Raw genomic sequence first — 23,361 nt, 5'->3', positions numbered from 1 at the left:
CTAATTTGGTGAAGAAAGAAGACACACAAGTCCAGGAAGCTCAGGGAATCCTAAACAAGTTCGATCCAAAGAGGCCTACACTGAGGCACATCATCATTAAAGTGACAAGGCTTAAAGACAAGGAGAGAATCCTAAAAGCTGCAAGAGAAAAGCAGGTAGTTATCTACAAGGGAGCACCAATTAGACTGGCATTTGATTACTCAACAGAAACATCAGGCCATAAGGGAGTGGCGTGAAATATTCAAGGTGATGAAAAGCAAGGACCTAAAACTCAGCAAGGCTATCATTTAAAATTGAAGGAGAAATAATGAAATTCCCAGACAAGAACTCATTTTATGAGGCCAACATTATCCTAATTTCAAAACCAAATAAAAACACTTCAAAGAAAGAAAATTATAGGCCAATATCCATGATCAACATAGACACTAAAATCCTCAACAAAATATTAGCAAACCAAATACAACAATGCATCAAAAAGACTATACACCATGATCAAGTGGAATTTATTCCAGGAATGCAAGGTTGGTACAACACACACAAATCAATAAATGTGATTCATCACATAAACAAAAGGAAGGATAAAAATCACATTGTCATACCAATAAATGCAGAAAAAGCTTTTGATAAAATCCAGCACTCATTTATAATAAAAACTCTCAGCAAAGAGGGAGTAGAGGAAACATACCTAAACATAATAAAGGCATATGATGAATCCACTGCCAGCATCATACTCCATGGCAAAAACTATAAGTGTTCCCCTTAAGATAGGGAACAAGACAGGGATATCCGCCTTCACCCCTCTTATTCAACACAGTACTGGAATTCCTAGCCATAGCTATCGGGCAAGAAGAAGAAATAAAAGGCATCCAGATAGGAGAGGAAGAGGTAAAACTGTCTTTATTTGCAGATAACATGATACAGTAAATAGAAAACCCCAAAGATTGCACCAAGACCACCAGAACTGATAAATGAATTCAGCAAAGTAGCAGGTTACAAAATTAATATCGACAAGTCAGTCGCATTTTTATATGCCAATAACTAACGGAAAAGGAAATTAAGAAAACAATCCCATTCACAATTGCTTCAAAGAATAAAATACCTAGGAATAAACCTAACCAAGGATGTAAAAGACCTGTACTTGGGAAATTATAAGACACTGAAAACAAAATTGATGAAGATACAAATAAGTGTAAGCACATACCGTAACCCTGAATTGAAATAGTTAACATTATTAAAATGTCCATACTACCCTAAGCAATCTATAGATTCAATGCAATTCTTACCAAAATTCCAATGACATATTTAACAGAACTAGAATAAGTATTTCAAAAATTTATATGGCACCACAACAGACCCCACATACAGCAATCCTGAGATAGAAGAACGAAGTTGGAGGAATCATGCTACCTAATATCAAACTGTACTATGAGGCCATAGTATTTAAAACAACCTGGTGCTGGCATAGAAACAGACACATAGATCAATGGAACAGAATAGAGAGCCCAGAAATAAATCCACACCTTTATAGTCAATTAATATATGACACTGGAAATTAACACATACAAAAGGTTAAAGATAATTTAATCAATAAATGGTGTTGGGAGACTTCCGGCCAAGATGGAGGCGTAGACAGACATGCTGCATCTCCCTCCACAACTAAGAAGGAATACAACTACCTCAAAATTAGAAACAACCAGAAGTTCCAGAAAATCAAACTGCATGGAAGTCCAGCAAACAAAGATATAAAGAAGAAATACTCATCCAGACAGCACCACAATGTGGTGAAACAGTCGCCCATTACTGACAAATACCTAAGGCTCCGCACCTTTTAACGTAGTAGGAGCCACGGCTCTCTCTAGGACACAGAAGCAAACACAGGAGACTTCCGGCCAAGATGGAGGCCTAGACTGACATGCTCCATCTCCCTCCACAACTAAGAAGGAATACAACTACCACAAAACCATAAATAACCAGAAGTTCCAGAAAATAAATGGAAGTCCAACGTATGAAGTTATAAAGAAGTGGGGCTCATCCCGACAGGTAGGAGAGTTCAAGCTGTGTTGTCTGTGGCAGCAGCAGCGATGGAGGCAGGACAGCGGTAAGCACAGACACCCGTATTTAGGGGGAGGCGAGAAGCTGCAGACCAGACCCACCAGCTTGTGATTCCAAAGCTGGGGAAAGCAGACCTTCATTGCTTTGGACTGTGAGGCCTAGAGGGGATGGGAACTGAAAAGGAGGCTCCCGGTCTGTCAGTGGAGAGTGAATGGCAGGAAGCCATTTGGACCCCCACCCTCACAGAAAATGCCACAGCATGGTGAGACGGGTCGCCCAGTTGTGATGTGCTCGGGGCTGCACCCCCTATAGCGTAGGAGGTGTGACAGCCCTGCCCAGGAAGCAAAGGTAAACACAAAACTGTAAGGATGACACAGATCATGATAGAGATCCTGGTGACGCAGCTGACCAGACAGCAAATATCTAAGCTAACGGTTCAGCAGATAGGAAATCTTTCTGAGGCAATCTTTCTGAGGCACAGTTCAGAGCTTTGGTATAAAAATGCTTACAGACCTAAGAGCAGGTCTTAAACAAGACGGGTAAGGAATGAAGGCTAGTCCCGCTGAAATGAACAAAAACACATACGAAACTAGTGGCGAGGGCAAGAAAACCAGGGATCAAATCAACAAATTGGAACATAGAAAAGAACAAACACAGTGCAGAAAGAGGAAACGAGAAGTGAGGAAAATGAGGAGAGGCTCAGAAACTTATCAGACAGCTATAAGCGGGCCAACATCCGAATCATAAGGCTGCCAGAAGGTGAAGAAGAACTAGAACTTGAAAAATTATGTGAAAAAATAATGAAGCAGAACTTTCCTAACTTGGGGAAGGAAATAAACTTACAGGTCCAGGAAGCACAGAGAGTTCCAAAAAAACTGGGCCCACGGAGAACCACACCAAGACACATTATAATCAAAATGTCAAAAATTAAGGATAAAGAGAGAATCTTAAAAGCAGCAAGAGAGAAGAAGAGAATTACATACAAAGTGGTCCCAGTAAGACTGTCAGCTGATTTCTCAAAGAAACTCTACAGGCAAGAAGGGACTGGCAAGAAATATTCAAAGTAATGAAAAGCAAAAACCTACAACCATGATTACTCTATCCAGTGAAGTTGTCATTCACAATAGAAGGTCAGAGAAAGTGCTTCCAGGACAAAGTAAAACTGAAGGAGTTCATCAGATCTGAACCACTGTTATATGAAGTGTGAAAGGGACCTGTTTAGGAGAAAGAGGATCAAAACTATGAACATTAAAATGAAAGCTGTATCAGAACAACCAACAGAAGCTAGGGAATTGAAACAAAGGCAGACCAAGTAGGCAAAGAGAGTGGGAAAAGAATTACAGGTATGGGGAACATTTTGGGGGTAGGTTAGTGGGGAGGGCGAAGGGGATAAAGTGAGGGAGATGGTACAGGAATTAAGAAGCTTAGTAGGAGAGAGTGGAATAGATAGGAAGATGTTGAGAAGAACTATATGCACAAACAATGGACATGGACTAAGCGGGGGACAACTAAGGGAGCGGTCACTGGGTGGAGGGGATCCAAGGGAAAAGAAATTGGGACAACTGTAACAGCATAAACAATAAAGCATATTTTCTTTGAAAAGTAAAAAATATATAAAAATAAAAAATATTTTTAAAAATTGAAGAAAATAAATGGTGTTGGGAAAATTGGACATATACATGCAGAAACATGAAAGTAGACCAACTTCTTACACCACCTACAAGAATAAATTCAAAGTGGATCAAAGACTTAAATGTTAGATCAAAACCATAAAAATCCTAGAAGCAAGCATAGCAAAATCTTGGACGTTGCTCATAGCAATGTTTTATCAGATATATCTCCCCAGGCAAGGCAAACAAAAGAAAAAATAAACAAATGGGACTACATCAAACTAAAATCTTTTTACACAGCAAAGGAGAACATCAACAAAACAAAAAGACAGCCCACAGAATGAGAGAATATACAGAATGTCGCAAAAAAAAAATGTATTCACATTTTAAATGATTATAAAGTCTGTATTTATTAGCATACAGTTACCTTTAAATATTCACAATAAACTACATAAATGTACTTTTTATACTTAACATCTGTTTTCCTACTGATAGCCATTCTTGTCTAGACATTGCTGGCTACGCAAAACAATGGAATCACAAATATTAAGATCTGGTGAATGCACAGGGTAATCTAGAGGACCTCTTTGCCCGAACAATCTGTTTGGCAGCTTCTCATTAAGATAAGCCCTTACATCACAATGGTAATGTGGAGGTGCTCCATCTTGTCAGAAATAAAAGTCCTCATCATGAAAATCTTCGTGAATACATGGCACGGCTGATTTATGCAGTAAATTCAAGTAAGTGGCACCAGTTACAGTACCTGCAAGAAAGAAAGGGCCAACTAATCCATGCACGGATAAGCCGCACCACATCGTAAGTCCTCTCTTTGCACTTCTACCGCATTTTCGTACTTCCAGTAGCATTTCAAAATAAACTTTCTTTGTTCAAAACTTAATCTGGTTCCAGCCATTATTTCTCAACAGTTAACTCTAAAACAAAAAGAAATTCAGCAAATTACCAGCTATTAAATTGTGAATACATTTTTTTGCGACACCCTGTGCTTGCTGATATATCTGGTAAGGGGTTAATATCAAAAATTTATAAAGTACTTACCAAACTCAATACCAAAACAAACAACCCAATTAAAAAACGGGCAAAGGATCTGAATAAACACTTCTCCAAAGAGGACATACAGATAGCCAATGGATGCATAAAAAGATGCTCACCATCACTAATCTTCAGAGAAATGCAAATTAAAACAACAATGAGATATCATCTCACACCTGTCAGAATAGCTTATCAGTAAATCAACAAACAATAGATGCTGACAAGGATGTGGATAAAGGGGAACACTTATGCACTCTTGGTGGGAATGCAGATTAGTGTAGCCACTGTGGGAAGTAGTATGGAGATACCTCAAAAAATTAAAAATGGATCTGCCTTTTGACTCAGTGATCCCACTTCTGGGAATATATCTGAAGGTACCAAAACACTAATTTGAAAGAACATAAGCAGCCCTGTGTTCATTGCAGTGTTATTTACAATTGCCACGATATGGAAGCAGCCCAAGTGTCCATCAATAAATGAGTGAGTAAAACAGCTATGGGACATTTACACAATGGAATACTACTTGACCATAAAAAAGAAAATTTTACCCTTTGTGCCAGTATGGATGGATCTGGAGAACATTATGCTAAGTGAAATAAGCCAGTCAGAGAGAAACAAAAGTCATATTATTTCACTCATGTGTAGAATCTAATGAACAAAGTGAACTAACAATCAAAACAGAGACATACTCATAGAAGGAGAGCAAATGACAGCTAGTGAGGTAGGAGGAGGTTAGGGGGTGGAGGGATTGAGCAAAAATGAAAAAGGACTCATGGACATGCACAAGTGTGGTAATTGCTGGGGGGAAAGGTGTATAAGGGAACTGACTGGTAATGGAAAAAATACAATAAAGATCAAATTTTAAAACGTACAAGTTGGTAATTAAAGGGTAGTAATGGCGACGTAAAGTACGGTGATACCTCGGCTAACGAGTGACCCTGCTAACGAATTTTTTGGCTAATGAAGTTTTTTTTTTTTTTGCTGTTTCGGACTCGGCAAATGAATGTTTTAATGGATGTGTGCGCTAACATAAAATAGCAAACATGAACGGTCAGACCATTCCAGGAGCTTATCTTTTCCATCTATATGTGTTTGACAAAGAAATGAGCTGACCACATCACATAGGGGTGACTCACCAACCCAGCTGGGTTGTTTACGTTTTAGATAGTGAGAAGTGAGACTCCTGATAACAAGCTGCTTCAGATTTGATGACGATGTCCTGTAATAGCGTAAAGATCATTCATTTTTCATTCTACTTTCAATTCTTTATCCATTTGAGTAGCTGTTCATCTCAACCTTTGGTGAGTTTTTCTCCTTTTATAGTTTGCTTTTTACTATTTTTTCTTTTTTTAAAATATACTTTATTGATTATGTTATTACAGTAGTTTCATTTTTTTTCCCCTTTGCTCCCTCTGCCCAGTACCCTCCTTCCCTCCAGTAATTTCACTCCCCTTAGTTGATGTCCATGGGTCGGGCATATAAGTTCTTTGCTTTCACCCTTTCCCATATTATTTTTTAAGTATATTTTATTGATTATATTGTTACAATAGTTCCACAATTGTTTCCTCTTTGCTCCCCTGCGCCCAGCAACCCCCTCCCCCAACAATCCCCCCACAAGTCCATGCCCATGGCTCATACATAGAAACTCTCCTGCTTCACCCTTTCATATATTCTTCTTCTTCTTTTTTAAAATAAATAATTATTTTAACAATAAATAACAATCCCTCCCTCTCAGACTTAAGACCCTTTATAATCTTATAAAGGACAATGGGCAAAGTTCTTGAGCTCCTCTAGCTGCTTCAAGCTGGACATGGTTGTCCTCCTACCTACCCTTGGGTCAAGAAATCCCTAATAAGAGTGAGGGTGTGGAGAGGAGGGTGGCCTTCCCGCATGGGGAAGGATCGTGCAGACTCCAGGTCACCTGGCTGTCCCCAGACAACGGCGTGCTTGATTTAACAGGCTGGCATCCTTGTTGTATTCTGGGGACAACAGATTTGGCAACAGGGTTAAAAGACATCATTCAGTCCATAACCACTAGATGACAAAAGGCAGGTATTAAAATATCAATGTCCCACATTAGGGAAAAAAAGGGCTTCTTTGGAGGAAGGTGTGCCAGGTACATCTCACCAGTCCAAAACCCCTTTGCCCATTATACTTAGTTTGGGCTGAGGGAAATATTTTAGGCACCCCCCCCCCCATCAGCCTCTGGGCTCTTTCTGTCCAAGCCATTAGGATAGAAAAGAGAAACCAGTTTTAAAGTGAAGCCCACAGACCACCCCATACTTCACCAATCCAGCCACTTAGCTTAGAAAACTGTGGAGTCTCAGGAGACAGTGCTGCAGACAGGATTAAGTGAGGCCTATACATACAGACAATCACTCAGGTAATGAGATCATAGGCTTATGCCCTTCGAAAACAGAAAACACGTGTTAATTTATGTAATATAGCCTATAAACAAGTCTCTAAATCTGTAAGACTGTCTTATTGGAAAGACATCCAGTTGCAAGGCATTTGACATTCTTCTTGCCTGTAAATTGAACATCTTTGATGATACTACAGACATATTTTAACTTTCAAATGAAAACATTTTAAATGAAAAGAAACTTTAAAGACGGTTAGCTGCACTACTATAGTCTACCACTGATCATTTTGATTTTCCTTGAATAATGATTTTTCTCCCTAAGATTACCCTCCTTGTCATTAAAGGGACTACAGTAAGTCCATTTTTAATTTATTCTGTTCATTTGCATAAGCACAACAAGAGCAGAAAATGATCACTTATGCTGTTCTGCTTTGCTGGAATTTATGCAAGGAACATTTAGGGTGACCTTCAGTCTGCTCTTCAGGGCACAGAAGCTGAGCCACACACCTGGCATTCAGTCTTGCCTGTAAACACCTGTCTTTTCCAAGTCCTTCTGGTTTTCCATTGTGCCTTAAGGTCCCTTCTAGCCATTTTTCAGGAAAACAACCTTCGTTCCTTCCCTGGAAAGATTGCCGTGGACCACACAACCAACCAAGGTACTAGGCCTTTTATCTCGCAGGCTTTTATTACCTTCAAAAGTCAATCCCAGTTCCACAGAGCTTTTTGGTAACAACCAGAGCCCAAGCATATCTCCTTTAGGCATGACATTCCAGTCAGCGTCTTGGTCAAAAGGACCTCTATTAACAACTGGTCTTATTATTTTTATGCAAAGAACCTTATTTTATTACATACTTCTTTAGAATGCCAAACTCTGCAGGGATCAGATAGAGAGAAAAATATAGTGTGAAGGAATATCCTCGTCCTTTTAATATTCACTGAACTTGGATTTCCATTCTTTATATTTTCATTTTTTCCCCCACTAAAAATTTTGTTTGTTTGTTTTTCCATTACAGTTGTCCCACTTTTTTACCCCCTCTTGCTTATCCGCACCCTGCCCCCGCTTCTCCCACATTCAGTCGCCACCCACTTGTCCATGTATATGGGTCATTTATACATGTTCTTTGACTAGACCCTTCCCCTTCTTACCCCTTGTCTCCCTCCTGCCTCCCCCCTTGTTACTGTTAGTTTATTCCTTGTTAACATACCTCTGGTTAAGTTTTGCTTATTTGTTTGTGTTGTTCATTAGTTTCCTGTAATAGGTGATAGCATAAGGTATTTTTCTTTTGTTGCCTGGCTTATTTCGCTAAGCATAATTTTCCCCCTTTGTACTTGTGTTCCTCTCTGTCTCTCTCTGTTTCTTCATCTTCTTAAAGCAGACCCTTTAGCATCTCTTGCAATGCTGGTTTGGTGGAGATGTATCTTTTAGCCTTCTTTTGTCTTGGAAACTCCTTATTTCACCTTCCATTTTGAATGAGAGCTTTGCTGGGTAGAGTATTCTTGGTTGTAGGCCTTTATTTTTCATTGCTTGGAATATTTTTTGCCATTCCCTCCTGGCTTGTAGTGTTTCTACTGAGAAATCTGATGATAGCCTTATTGGAGCTCCCTTGTATGTTATTGGTTGTTTCTCTCTTGCTGCTTTTAGGATTCTCTCTTTGTCTTTGAATGTTGCCATTTTAATTATGATGTGTCTTGAAGTGGGTCTGTTGGGGTTCCTCTTCACTGGGGCCCTCTGTGCTTCCTGGCTTGTGCGATTCTCTCTCCTCATGTTAGGGAAGTTTTCTGTCATTAGTTTTTCAAACACGTTTTCTATCCCTTGCTCTTCTTCTTCCCCTTCTGGAATTCCTATGATACGGATATTATTACATTTCATGTTGTCCTGCAGCTGTCTTAGAACCTCTTCATTCCTGTTCAGTCTTTTTTCATTTTGTTGCACTGTCTGGGAGTTTTTGTGTACGTTGTCCTCCAGCTTGCTGATCCGATCTTCTGCTTCCTCTAGCCTGCTTTTAATTCCTTCTACTGTGTTCTTCAATTCAGAGATTGTATTCTTCATTTCCTCCTGGCTCTTATTGATAGCTTCCATGTCCTTTTTCATGCTGGTGTAATTCTCAGTAAGTTCATTGTAGTTTTTCTGGAGTTCCTTGTAGTTTCCCTGCAGTTCTTTGTAGTTTCCACTGAGCTCATTGAGCTTCTCCATAATCCATGTTTTGAATTCCATATCTCATAGTTTGCTCCCCTCTATTTCACTGAGCACTCTTTCTGGGGATTCTACCTTTCCTTTTGATGGGGTGTTGTTTCTCTGTCTTCCTATTTTTGTGACTCTTATTGTGCTTCTTAGATTGATCTGCACTTCCTCAATCTGCCCCTGGTGGAGTCTGATCGTGTACCAGTCTGGCCCTAGGCAGCTTGTTGGAGACTTCCAGAGATCTACTGCCTTTGTCTGTCTCCTTTAGTTGTTAATCTATTCAATCTGTGATTAACTATCAGGCTTATGGACCGAGGGTGTGGCAGCTTAATTCCTGTAGGCGGAGCTTTTGCTTCCCCTCAGGCTGACGCCACTCGGTGGATAATGGTCTGCCTGCAGTATGGGGAATGAGTCAGCACTGGGACCAGATCGGCTGCTCCCCCAGTTCTCCCCTCAAAGCCACTGCGCCAAACTCTCCCCAAGCATCTCTAGTCCTCTCTGCCTTCCCTCTGCTTAAGCCCAGGGTAAGTGGGGGCCAAAATATTTTCATATGTGATCCCCTTAAGAGCTCTTTTTCTCCAGCTGTTTCTCTCTGGCTAGCAAGAAACCCTGTGGCTTTTTGCTCTTCACAGCTGGATACCATTTTACTTTCCACTCTGTTGCTGTAGGCTGGGAAGTTCAGCTGGGGGTTTAGACCCTGCCCTTCTCAGGGGGAACCCCTGGCTGCTGAGCTGTTTCTCAGTCCCTTCAGCTGCCACCCGTGGGAGCCCAGCTAGCCCTTCCGCATCTCTGCACTCCCTCCCAGTCATGTTGTTATGTAGCGGCCTTTTCTGTCTCTCTGTGGTTATAAGACTTCTCTCCAGCTAGTGTTTGGTTGGTTATTCCAGATGATTTCTCCAAAATTAAGTTGTAAATCCAGACTGGTCCTGGGAGGAGGTTAGTGTAGCTTCCATTTACTCCTCCACCATCTTGGATTCTCTTGCTTTTTACTATTTTATAAAACCTATCTTTAAATAGTGAGCAGCATCCAGAACAAATTAAATGATTTTCTATAGAAACCTTCATGCTTCAGCTAATGAAGAGTTCAACTAACAAATGTGATTCTGGAACGAATTATCTTCATTAGCCAAGGTATCACTGTACAGCCTAGGGAACAGAGTACTGAAAGAACATACATACATAGACAGTGGTGTAGGGATTGCCTGAGTGAGGGGTGTAGTGGCTGGGTGGAGGGGGGGCAAAGGGGAAAAATCTGTGACATCTGTTATAGCATAAATAATAAAATATAATGTAAAAATAAAGAAATAAATACATTGGGAAACATGATGGTGATAAGGACTAAAATCACTGCAGAAATACTTAGTGTATGTCAGGTATTGTGCCAGGAACATTACATACTTTTCTATTTTATATTTATAATAACCAGCAGGACTATTCTTGTTTTAGAGGTAATGGGTTTTTCAACAGTTAGACGACTCTTCCAAAGTTATACCACTAGTAATGGCAGAGCTGAAATTTAGACCAGGATCTGCATGGTTCCAGAGTCTCTATAATCTCTTTCCATGACCTGCTTCCTCTTTCCTCATTCCCACTTTGATACTTATCCTTTCTGTGCTTTAGCTGATGAGAAAGAAACATTTACATATGCCATACCAAGCACTTTCTAAGTTTTAGTTCCTTTAATCCCCCACACCCCAAAACTCAGTGGTACATATATACAAAGAATATCCCTTGTAAATAAAAAGAATGAAATCTTACCTTTTGTGACAGCATGGATGAACCTAGATGGTATTATGCTCAGTGAAATATGGAATCTAAATAACAAATTAACAATACAGAAACAAACTCATAGATAGAACATTTTTATGGTTGCCAGAGTGAAAGCAGATTTTGGGATGGGTGAAAAAGGGGAAGGAATTAAGAGGTACAAATTACCAGTTACAAAAGTAGTCACAGGGATGTAAATTACAGCATGGGGAATATAGTCAATAATATTGTATCTATGTATGGGTCAGATGGACGCTATATTTATTGGGGTGATCACTTTGTAAATTATATGATTGTGTAATTATGTTGTACACCTACAAATAATATAACATTGTATGTCAACTATAATTGAAAATAAAATATGACTTAAAGCAACACCGAGGTCTTGAATCAGAGGTTGATAGCAGGAAAAAAGGGCAAGCACAGGGAATGTTTTTCTCAGAGCATGTTCTCCAAAAGTGGTGATTTATCAATAATTTTGAAAGATAATACGATTTGTGTGTTGTTATTTGATCCAAAGTCATTAGAACAAGCTGTGTGAAATGTGGTTTGAAACATCTCTGAGACAAATGGTAGTCAAAGGACAGTGTTTCTTTTATATATCTACAACCCCACCAACTGATAGCACAGCCCAAGCTCACTGCTTTTGATATCACAACATACCCATGACCTGGCTTGAACTATGATGCGCTTGAAGATGAAGGTACAAATTCTAGACTGGATGTGGTAACTACTTGTTTGTGGGTAAATCAAAGATGGATGCCAAGAGTTTAGTTTGGGCAACTGAACAGATAGGTGGTGGTATCATAATGAGATACCCAAGACTGGAGACAGTACCAGTTTGAGAAAGAAGATGTGCTGTCACTTTTTTATATGTTGGTGAATTATCATTGTCTGTGAAAAGGAGAGTATGAATAGGCTACCAGATATTTGAGTTGGTACCTCAGATTTAGACTGACACAGCCTTCATTTTATCTGATGCATCTTAATTGCTGCATACATTATTGGTTTTGTGTCTCTTTTATGAGCTCATAAAATATTAAATTGCCTTTTCCTAATTTAATACCCCATTGCATATCCACACATCATTTACCCTTGTCCTGCCACAGCTTCCCTACCATATACACATTTCACAGAAATCACTTCGTTGGATCTTTTTAAAATTCTGATTTTAGGAATATTGAAACATACATCATTCACCTCTAAATGGAGACTGCTGTTGCCTCTGCAAATATAAGGAAGATGCTTGATGGACAGTGTTTCTTCTTTCATGACCACACCAATGGAAATCATTGAGTTAATAATGCTATAACATGTTTCTATTTCAGTTATTTTTAAGTGTAATAACAGTGTTCATTCATTTTATTTTTAGCTCCAAAAGGAATTCTTCATTTGTCTCCTGATGTTTATCAAGAGATGGAAGCCAGCCGCCACAAAGTAATCTCTGGCACTACCCTAGGCTATTTGTCACCCAAAGATATGAACCAACCCTCCAGCTCCTTCTTCAGTATATCTCCCACCTCGAATAGTTCAGCCACAATTGCCAGGGAACTCCTTATGAATGGAACATCTCCTACAGCAGAAGTCATAGGGTTAAAAGGAAGTTCTCCTACTCCCCCCTGTCCTGCAGTACAACCTTCAAAACAGCTGGAATATTTAGCAAGGATTCAAGGCTTCCAGGTATGAATTAAAAGCAAACAAAACAATTTGTTAGCTCCAAATCCTTCATCTCTGTCCATCAGAAAGCTCATCCTTGCCTGCTAGCATGACCCAAATACCACTTACATTATAAATTATTAGGAACATAAACAACAGAGAAAAGAGAGCTGTATGCACAGGCCTCATTGATTTTTATTTTCATTCTACCCAGTAATTCTTTTGCTGCCTGGCTCTCCTCCATTTTTCTTCCCTCTCCTTTCTTTATTTTTTTTTAAAACATTTTTCATGTCCTCCTCTATATTCCGGTTGGTCTTGATTGGGTACATCTATTTCCTCACTCTGTCTTCCACAAACAAAATTTCTGCCTTTATACAGTTGGCAGCAGTATTGAACTCTAACTTCTCCTTCCTTTTACAGTAAGGTTGAGTTTTTCTAATGATGCTTTTACTTTCATAGCAGTTTTGAATTTTACCTTTTATTGCTGGTAATGATTCAGGTATACCATTAAAGTAGAACATCCCAGAAGTCTGTTATCTTAGGGATTAATTAAGAATGGTATTAGAACAATAACAAAATGTTCCTAGTAGTTTGAGACATAACAAAATGTATTTGTTTTACTGAATCATGTTTTGAACCTTCTGGGATAACACCTGCCTCAGATGGTACCAACAGTTCTGTTTTCACTGAGCAGTCTAAAACTAGCTACAGTCCACTTAACGGGCTGTGTATATGAATTCGGGGATAGATACTCTTCCTATTTATTCTTTGTTCCCTTTTGGAAAAAAAACCAACAATCCTTTATGGATAGAATTTTTTAAATAATTGTTAATTCTAGAAAGAGGAAGCATCTGTGTTCTGATTTCTTAGTTGCCTTGAAAATCATGTACTGACCTGTAATCACTAACTTGATTGATGAGCTGCAGTGTACTTGTGTGTGTGAGTCTTGTTGACACAGATTCCACTGTTTTCATCCCCTTTTATATCTTAGTCTTATTCCTTAAGACAAAGAACTGTAATTTTCTTTAGAAATGTTCTGGAAAACCTGTATTATGTAGAATGATCATGTATTTATGCACATTTTACAAGTTTAGATACAAAATAAGAAAGAAGATCATGTGTTGGGGGTGGATTTTGCATGGTTTTTTCCCCCATAGGAAATGGATTCATTCAAATCTATTGCCAGGTAATCATTAGTGTTTTTAATTAGACTATTTATAAATTAAGAAGCTATTAGTAACCATTGGTTCTGTTATCTGAAATTTTAAATGCTTAAAGTGAAAATTTTAGAATTTGGTATGTTTATTATAAAAATAACAATAAATCACTGCTCAAAATAAAAAGACCTTGATTCACACAGTTAAAATACTGGGGAAAAAAATTAAGTAATTTCTAGTTCTGTGTATAATTGCATAGGATGAACTAGAAATAAACTCTCATGAAAAGAAATTAACTGCTTACTTACAATTCTAGCCATTTAGAAATGCTTGAAAGTAACTGAATTTTTAAAGAAACAAAGCACAAATTGCATTCAAGCTCTCAGTTGAAGTTTTTGCTTGGAGATGTTATTATGGTAGATGCAATTTCGCTACTTCAATTTTTTATTTGTATTTATTTGTTAATACTTGGCAATGAAAACAGTAATAATTTCAACATATATTTACTTTAGTCAAAATATTGTCTGTTTTCCATGTTATTGGGCTGACTGCTCAGACCTTTTTTTAAAAGCTTATGCAGAGATAATATTCATTATTCAAGGGCGAGTTAAACATTTCCAAATTTGTGTACTGTGATTTTTACATACTAATGAATATAAACAGGCTTCTTTGATCAAATGAGCTTGGTATTGATGTGAAATATTGTCTCCAATGGATCATAACCTATAGCTGAGCAGTGAACAGAGTCTGTGGGAAACTGCTTAGTGTCCTGTGGGGTGCAGCTGCACACACCTTCATGTCACAGTGGAAGGGTCTTTGTGGTTAAGAGTTTTAAAGCCTATTTCTTTAACTTTCTCAGGTATATTTACCTGGTAGAAGAACACGTAGATTGTTTCTATTTCTTAAATGTTTTAATTGGACTTCAGCTTAGATGTTATAGGGCCAAGTTATTATGGATTACATGCTATTATTTTTATTTCTGGAATTTAAAAACAATAAATTCTTTTACTGTGTTTCTAGGTTAGTATTTTTTGTTATTGTACACTGAATAGATACTGTTGCTATTGAATATTGTATAAACTCTTCTTTGGCCTCCTTTGCCCATTGAAATTTGATGTGACAGCTATACTGTATTACAAAGTAAAATTACATTAGTGTACTTAAAACTAAGTTGTTTTCACTCTTAATTTTTTTTATTATCCGGTCTTTAATTAAAATTTATAAATTACAAAAAACTTATTTGCTCACCAGAATGTAGGTATTAAGCTCACATTCTTTTGCTTAAATCTATAAAATAACTTAAATTATTATATAATTAAAGTTATTAATAAAGCTGATTTCACAGAGCAGAAGGTGACTGAATGCTTGAACATTCTTGGTAATTCTTTTATTCTTGCTTGGGCTAACCTAAAGTTTTTAATCACATTTTAGTAGCAAGCTTTTGGATCTTTGTCATAAATGAAAATTTGTTTCTTTGCAGTTTTATTGAGTGCATTTTAATTGTCCTCTTTTAAAACTGAATGTTTTTAATGGTTTTATTATTTTTTTAGAAAAAAGTTTTATGTCATTAGTTCTGCAAACCTCAGACTTCATGCTTCAGTCAGTATGCTTCCGTAACCTCTATGCATTTCATAAAACCTCATTTGAAATCATAGTCATACCACAGTGTTTCAGGGCTTTTTGTTTTGTAATTTGATGCTCTTTAATTATAATGACACAATGTTTCAGACTCATGTGACTTTTTAAAGAAAATTATTATGGGAGAGACATTTGAGTGCTGTACTTTTGACCTGAAATAGAATACTTCTTGTTATGTTTTAAGTTATATTATTCTAAATTTTTATATCTTTAATGTAGTTTTCCATACTAATTATATTTGAAATATCTTTGTACAATTAATTATAAGCAGTTTTTTGTCTAATTTAGTCATTAGAAAATAATTAGGTTGAAAATGAAAATGATTTACAGTTATTCCTCAGTCTCTGTGGAAGATTAGTTCCAGGACACCCACAGATACCAAAACCCATGGATTCTCTCATCCCTTATGTCAATGGAGTAATATTTACCTATAATCTGTATCCTCCTGTCTACTTTAAATCATCTCAGATTACTTAATAATACCTAATACAATGTACATACTATGTAAATAATTTTTATACTGTATTGTTAAGGGAATAATGATAAGAAAACATTTATACAAATGCAGTACAGATGCAGCCATTGTAGGCCTGACTACAAATTACACATCAGCAACAATGTGACCTTGTTTTTGAATATTTATGATCCACAGTTGGTTCAATCCATGGACATGGAAGCTGCAGATATGAACGGCTGACTGTATTTTATTTTGTGTTTTTATTTTTACTTTCTTAGGGCTGGCTGTATTTTAATAAATTATTCCTTTTAGATGGATTTAATTTCAGTTTTCTGTAAAAAAAAAACACCTAGATTTGTTTTTCTTACATAAAGAATATAAAGAAGCACTTAGCTGGTGTCTTAGTTAAATCATAATTAGCTTTTTTTTTACATATTGAAGGAGTGTTTTATAGAGGGTCTTTTCATTATAGTGAGTTTTAGATATTAGTGCCATTTCCAGCAAAATGAGAATGTCAGTAGAAGGCTTTGAAGCATCTACTTAAAACCTTTCTTTTCAAAGATAATTCAAACAATACATTTCAACTGATAGTCTCCTTTTGTGAAGAAGTTCAATATGATTATATCAGGTTTATTTTATAGTTACAGGCTCCAATCCTGTAAAGGGATGCAAACTACATATCACATAACTGCACTTCCATCAAAACCAGTGAAATTACACCAGATCAACTCATTTAGCTCAAATTCCCAACTCTATAAAGAAAAGCATTGCATTTGAAGAAAGAAATTCTGATGCACATAAAAACATACTGTAGGTGAGGAAAAGAAAAAGTATGGTGAGATCCAAGATGGCGGAGGAGTAAGTGGAAGCTACACTAACCTCCTCCCAGGACCAGTCTGGATTTACAACTTAATTTTGGAGAAATCATCTGGAATAACCAACGGAACACTAGCTGGAAAGAAGTCTTATAACCACGGAGAGACAGAAAAGGCCGCTACATCACAACGTGACCGGTAGGGAGTGCGGAGACGCGGAAGGGCTGGCTGGGCTCACACGGGTGGCTGCTGAAGGGACTGAGAAACAGCTCAACAGCCGGGGATTCCCCCTGAGAAGGGCAGGGTCTAAACCCCCAGCTGGGCTTCCCAGCCTACAGCGACAGAGTGGAAAGTAAAATAGTATCAGCTGTGAAAAGCGAAAAGCCACAGGCTTTCTTGCTAGCCGGAGAGAAACAGCAGGAGAAAAAGAGCTCTTAAGTGGATCACATACGAAAATATTTTGGCCACCACTTACCCTGGGCTCAAGCAGAGGGAAGGCAGAGAGGACTGGAGACACTTGGGGAGAATTTGGCACGGTGGCTTTGAGGGGAGAACTGGAGGAGCAGCTGACTGGGTCCCAGTGCTGACTCATCCCCAGTACTGCGGGTAGACCATTCCCCTCCAAGTGGCGTCAGCCTGAGGGGAAGCAAAAGCCCTGCCTGCAGGAATTAAGCTGCCACACCCACAGTCCTTAAGCCTGACAGCTAATCACAGATTGAATAGATTAACAATCAAAGAAGACAGACAACAACAGTAGATCCCTGGAAGTCTCCAACAGGCTGCCTAGGGCCAGACTGGTACATGATCTGACGCCACCAGAGGCAGATCCAGGAAGTGCAGATCATTCCAAGAAGCACCAACAAACAATAGGAGTCAAAAAAATGGGGAGACAGAGAAACAACCTCCCATCAAAAGGAAAGGTAGAATCCCCAGAAAGAGTGCTAAATGAAATAGAGGGGAGCGAACTATCAGATATGGAATTCAAAACATGGATTATGGAGAAGCTGAATGAGCTCAGCGGAAACTTCAAAGAACTCCAGAAAAACTACAAGGAACTCACAGAAAATTACGTGAGCATGAAAAAGGACATAGAAGCTATCAATAAGAGCCAGGAGGAAATGAAAAATACGATCTCTGAATTGAAGAACACAGTAGAAGGAATTAAAAGCAGGCTAGAGGAAGCAGAAGATCGGATCAGCGAGCTGGAGGACAACCTACACAAAAACTCCCAGACAATGCAACAAAATGAAAAAAGACTGAACAAGACTGAAGAGGTTCTAAGACAGCTGCAGGACAACATGAAACGTAATAGTATCCGTATCATAGGAATTCCAGAAGGAGAAGAAGAAGAGCAAGGGATAGAAAACCTCTTTGAAAAACTAATGACAGAAAACTTTCCTAACATGACGAGAGAAAGAGTCACGCAAGTCCAGGAAGCACAGAGGGTCCCAATGAAGATGAACCCCAACAGGCCCACCTCAAGACACATCATAATTAAAATGGCAACATTCAAAGACAAAGAGAGGATCCTAAAAGCAGCAAGAGAAAAACAACTAATAACATACAAGGGTACTCCAATAAGGCTATCATCAGATTTCTCAGCAGAAACACTACAAGCCAGAAGGGAATGGCAAAAAGTATTCCAAGCAATGAAAAACAAAGGCCTACAACCTAGAATACTATACCCAGCAAAGCTCTCATTCAAAATGGAGGGTGAAATGAGGAGCTTCCAAGACAAAAGAAGGCTAAAAGAATACATCTCCACCAAACCAGAAATGCAAGAGATGCTAAAAGGTCTGCTCTAAGAAGATAAAGAAACAGAGAGAGACAGAGAAGAACACGAGTACAAAGGGGAAAAATGACAATGAATAAGTACTTATCGGTAATAACCTTAAATGTAAATGGATTAAACGCTCCAATTAAAAGACATAGGGTAGCTGAATGGATTAGAAAGAATGACCCACATATATGCTGTCTACAAGAGACCCACCTTAGAACAAAAGATCTACACAGACTGAAAGTAAAGGGATGGAAAAATGTATTCCAAGCAAATGGACATGAAAAAAAAGCCGGGGTAGCAATACTTATATCAGACAAAACAGATTTCACAGCAAAGTCCATAAAAAGAGACAAAGAAGGGCATTTCATAATACTTAAGGGAAAAATCCATCAAGAAGATATAACCCTTATAAATATATATGCACCAAACTTAGGAGCACCCAAATATGTAAGGAAACTTTTGAAAGACTCCAAGAAAGATATAGACAACAACACACTCATAGTAGGGGACTTTAACACCCCATTGTCAACAATGGACAGATCTTCGAAGCAAAGAAACACCAAAGATATGGAGGCACTGAACAACACCCTAGATCAAATGGACTTAGTCGATATATATAGAAGTTTTCACCCCAAAGAAGCAAAATATACATACTTCTCAAGTGCACATGGAACATTTTCAAAGATAGACCACATGGTAGGACACAAAACAAGCCTTAACAAATTCAAGAAAATTGAAATTATATCAAGCATCTTCTCAGATCACAATGGCTTAAAATTGGAAATCAACCTCAAGGAAAAAACTCAAAAACATTCAAACTCATGGAGAATGAATAACATGCTATTAAATAATGAATGGGTTAACAATGACATCAAGGAAGAAATCAAAAAGTTTCTGGAAACTAATGATAATGAACACACAACAACCCAAAACCTATGGGATACAGCGAAAGCAGTCCTAAGAGGAAAGTTCATAGCAATACAGGCCTACCTAAAAAAGCTAGAGGAATATCTAATAAAAAATTTAACCCTACAGCTACAAGATCTAGAGGAAGAACAACAAGCAAAGCCCAGATCAAGTAGAAGGAAGGAAATCATCAAGATCAGAGCAGAATTAAATGACATAGAGTCTAAACTAACAATTCAAAAGATCAACAAAAGTAGGAGCTGGTTCTTTGAAAAAATAAACAAAATTGACAAGCCTTTAAGCAGGCTCATCAAGAAAAAAAGAGAGAGGACCCAAATAAATAAAATCAGAAATGAAAGAGGAGAAATCACAACTGATACCACAGAAATACAAAGGATTATAAGAAATTATTATGAACAACTGTATGGCAAGAAATTTGACAACCTAGAGGAAATGGACAGATTCCTGGAAACCTATAGTCTTCCCAAACTGAATCAAGAAGAAGCAGAAAGTCTGAATAGACCAATAACAGCTAGTGAAATTGAAGCAGTAATCAAAATACTCCCAGCACACAAAAGCCCTGGACCGGATGGCTTCACAAGTGAATTCTACAAAACATTTAGGAAAGAACTAACTCCTATCCTTCTCAGACTATTCCAAAAGATACAAGAAGAGGGAAGACTGCCAAACTCATTCTATGAAGCCAGTATAACCCTAATTCCAAAACCAGGTCAAGACACAACAAAGAAAGAAAACTACAGGCCAATATCGCTGATGAACATAGATGCTAAAATCCTCAACAAAATATTTGCAAACCGGATCCAGCAACACATTAGAAAGATCATACACCACGATCAAGTAGGATTCATCCCAGGGATGCAAGGATGGTTTAACATTCGTAAATCAATAAACGTAATACACCACATAAACAAAATGAAAGACAAAAACCACATGATAATATCAATAGATGCAGAAAAAGCATTTGATAAAGTACAACACCCATTTATGATAAAAACTCTCAGCAAAATGGGAATAGAGGGAGCATACCTCAACATAATAAAGGCCATATATGAGAAACCTGAAGCCAACATCATACTCAATGGGCAAAAACTGAGAGCATTCCCCCTGAGATCAGGAACAAGACAAGGATGTCCGCTCTCCCCACTCCTATTCAACATAGTCTTGGAAGTTCTAGCCACCGCAATCAGACAAGAAAGAGAAATAAAAGGCATCCAAATTGGAAAAGAGGAAGTAAAACTGTCATTATTTGCAGATGACATGATAGTGTACATAGAAAACCCTATAGACTCCACAAAAAAACTACTCGACCTAATAAGTGAATTCGGCAAAATAGCAGGATACAAAGTCAATATTAAGAAATCAAAGGCATTTTTATACACCAACAATAAAAACTCAGAGATTGAAACTGAAAGAAAAATTCAGTTTACCATAGCAACAAGAAAAATAAAATACCTAGGAATAAACTTAACCAAGGAGGTAAAAGACCTGTACTCAGAAAACTACATAACATTGAAGAAAGAAATTAAAGAAGATACAAATAAATGGAAGCATATACCATGCTCATGGATGGGAAGAATCAACATCATTAAAATGTCCATACTACCCAAAGCAATTTATAGATTCAATGCAATCCCTATTAAAATACCAGCAACATATTTCACAGACCTAGAACAAATACTTCAAAAATTTATATGGAACCAAAAAAGAGCCCGAATAGCCACAGCAATTTTGAGGAAGAAGAACACAGTAGGAGGAATCACAATACCTGATATCAAACTATACTACAAGGCCACGGTAATCAAAACAGTCTGGTACTGGCATAAAAACAGACATATAGATCAATGGAACAGAATAGAGAGCCCAGAAATAAACCCAGGTTCATATGGTCAACTAATATTTGACAAAGGGGGAAAGAACATCAAATGGAGTGAAAAGAGCCTCTTCAACAAATGGTGTTGGGAGAACTGGACAGGGACATGCAAAAAAATGAAACTAGACCACCAACTTACACCATACACCAGAATAAACTCAAAATGGATCAAAGACTTAAATGTAAGCCGTGATACCATAAAAGTCCTAGAGGAAAAAATAGGCAGGAAAATTTCAGATATCCCACGTAGCAACATTTTCACTGATATATCTCCTAAGGCAAGGGAAATAAAGGAAAGAATAAACAAATGGGACTACATCAAACTAAAAAGTTTCTGCTCAGCTAAAGAAAACATCAGCAAGATGAAAAGGAAACCAACCATATGGGAAAATATATTCGCCAATGACATCTCAGACAAGGGATTGATCTCCAAAATATATAAAGAACTCATACGACTCAACACCAAGAAGACAGACAACCCAATTAAAAAATGGGCAAAGGACCTGAACAAACACTTCTCCAAAGAAGACATACAGAGGGCCCATAGACATATGAAAATATGCTCAACATCACTAGCCATCAGAGAGATGCAAATAAAAACCACAATGAGATACCACCTCACACCAGTCAGAATGGCCATAATCAACAAATCAACAAACAACTTGTGCTGGAGAGGATGTGGAGAAACGGGAACCCTGGTGCATTGCTGGTGGGAATGCAGACTGGTGCAGCCACTATGGAAAACAGTTTGGAATTTCCTCAAAAAACTAAAAATGGAACTGCCTTTTGAACCAGCAATTCCATTACTGGGATTATATCCGAAAAATCCTGAAACACCAATTCAAAAGAACCTATGCACTCCAATGTTCATAGCAGCACTATTTACAATAGCCAAGTGCTGGAAACAACCTAAATGCCCATCTGTAGGTGAGTGGATCAAAAAACTGTGGTACATTTACACAATGGAGTTCTATGTAGCAGAAAGAAAGAAGGAACTTCTACCATTTGCAACAACATGGATGGAACTAGAGAGAATTATGCTTAGCGAAATAAGCCAGGCAACGAAAGAAAAATACGTTATGCTGTCACCTATTACAGGAAACTAATGAACAACACAAACAAATGAGCAAAATTGAACCAGAGGGCATAAGCCTATGACCGCATTACCTGAGTGATTGTCTGTACGCATAAGCCTCACTTAATCCTCTCTGCAGCGCTGCCTCCGGAGACTCAACAGTTTGGCTGAACTAAATGGCTGAGTTGGTGAAGAATGGGGTGGTCTGTGGGCTTCACTTTAAAACTGAATTCTCTTTTCTATCCTAATGGCTTGGACAGAAAGGGCCCAGAGGTCTGAGAGGGGGGAAACATAAACTATTTCCCTCAGCCCAAACTAAATAAAATGGGCAAAAGGGTTTTGGACAGGAGAGATGTGCCTAGCACACCTTCCTCCAAAGATGCCCTTTTTTTTTTTTTTTTTTTTTTTCTCCTAATGTGGAACATTGAAAAATTAATCCCTGCCTTTTGCCACCTAGTAGTTATGGATTGAATGATGCTTTTTAACCCTTTTTGCCAAATCTGTTGCCCCCAGAACACAACAAGGATGCCAGCCTGCTAAACCAAGCACGCCGTTGTCCGGAGACAGCCAACTGACCTGGAGTCTGCATGATCCTTCCCCATGTGGGAAGGCCACCTTCCCCTCCACACCCCCACTGTTATTAGGGATTTCTGGACCCAAGGGTAGGTAGGACGACGACCATGTCCAGCTTGAAACAGCTAGAGGAGCTTGAGACCTTCGCCCATTGTCCTTTACAAGATTACAAAGGGTCTTAATATCTGAGAGGGAGGGATAGTTATTTTTTATGAACCATGGGTATGGACTTGGGGGGGGATGCTGGGGGAGGGAGATACTGGGTGGAGGGGAGTAAAGGGGGAAAAAATTGGAACTACTGTAACAGCATAATCAATAAAATATACTTAAAAAAAAAACAAAAAAACATACTGTAGGTGAAGGGAAGGAAACCATGGTTCAAATCAATGA

General features: G+C 38.2%; 1 protein-coding gene across 6 annotated transcripts in view; it reads left to right on the top strand.

Moving 5' to 3' along the window:
* The window catches only part of STAU2 (staufen double-stranded RNA binding protein 2), a 390,312-nt gene that overhangs the window by 191,016 nt on the left and 175,935 nt on the right, over positions 1 to 23,361 (top strand). For all 6 annotated transcript variants that reach the window (XM_090283733.1, XM_090283736.1, XM_090283732.1 and 3 more), the window contains one exon: positions 12,396 to 12,703. In XM_090283733.1, coding sequence (XP_090139859.1) covers positions 12,396 to 12,703 — 308 coding nt within the window. The remainder of the gene's footprint in view (positions 1 to 12,395; positions 12,704 to 23,361) is intronic.

This window comes from Furipterus horrens, unplaced genomic scaffold (genome assembly GCF_987537825.1).
Source record: "Furipterus horrens unplaced genomic scaffold, mFurHor1.1.pri manual_scaffold_7, whole genome shotgun sequence".
Taxonomy (NCBI): domain Eukaryota; kingdom Metazoa; phylum Chordata; class Mammalia; order Chiroptera; family Furipteridae; genus Furipterus; species Furipterus horrens.
This window is presented reverse-complemented; position numbering and strand designations above follow the sequence as displayed.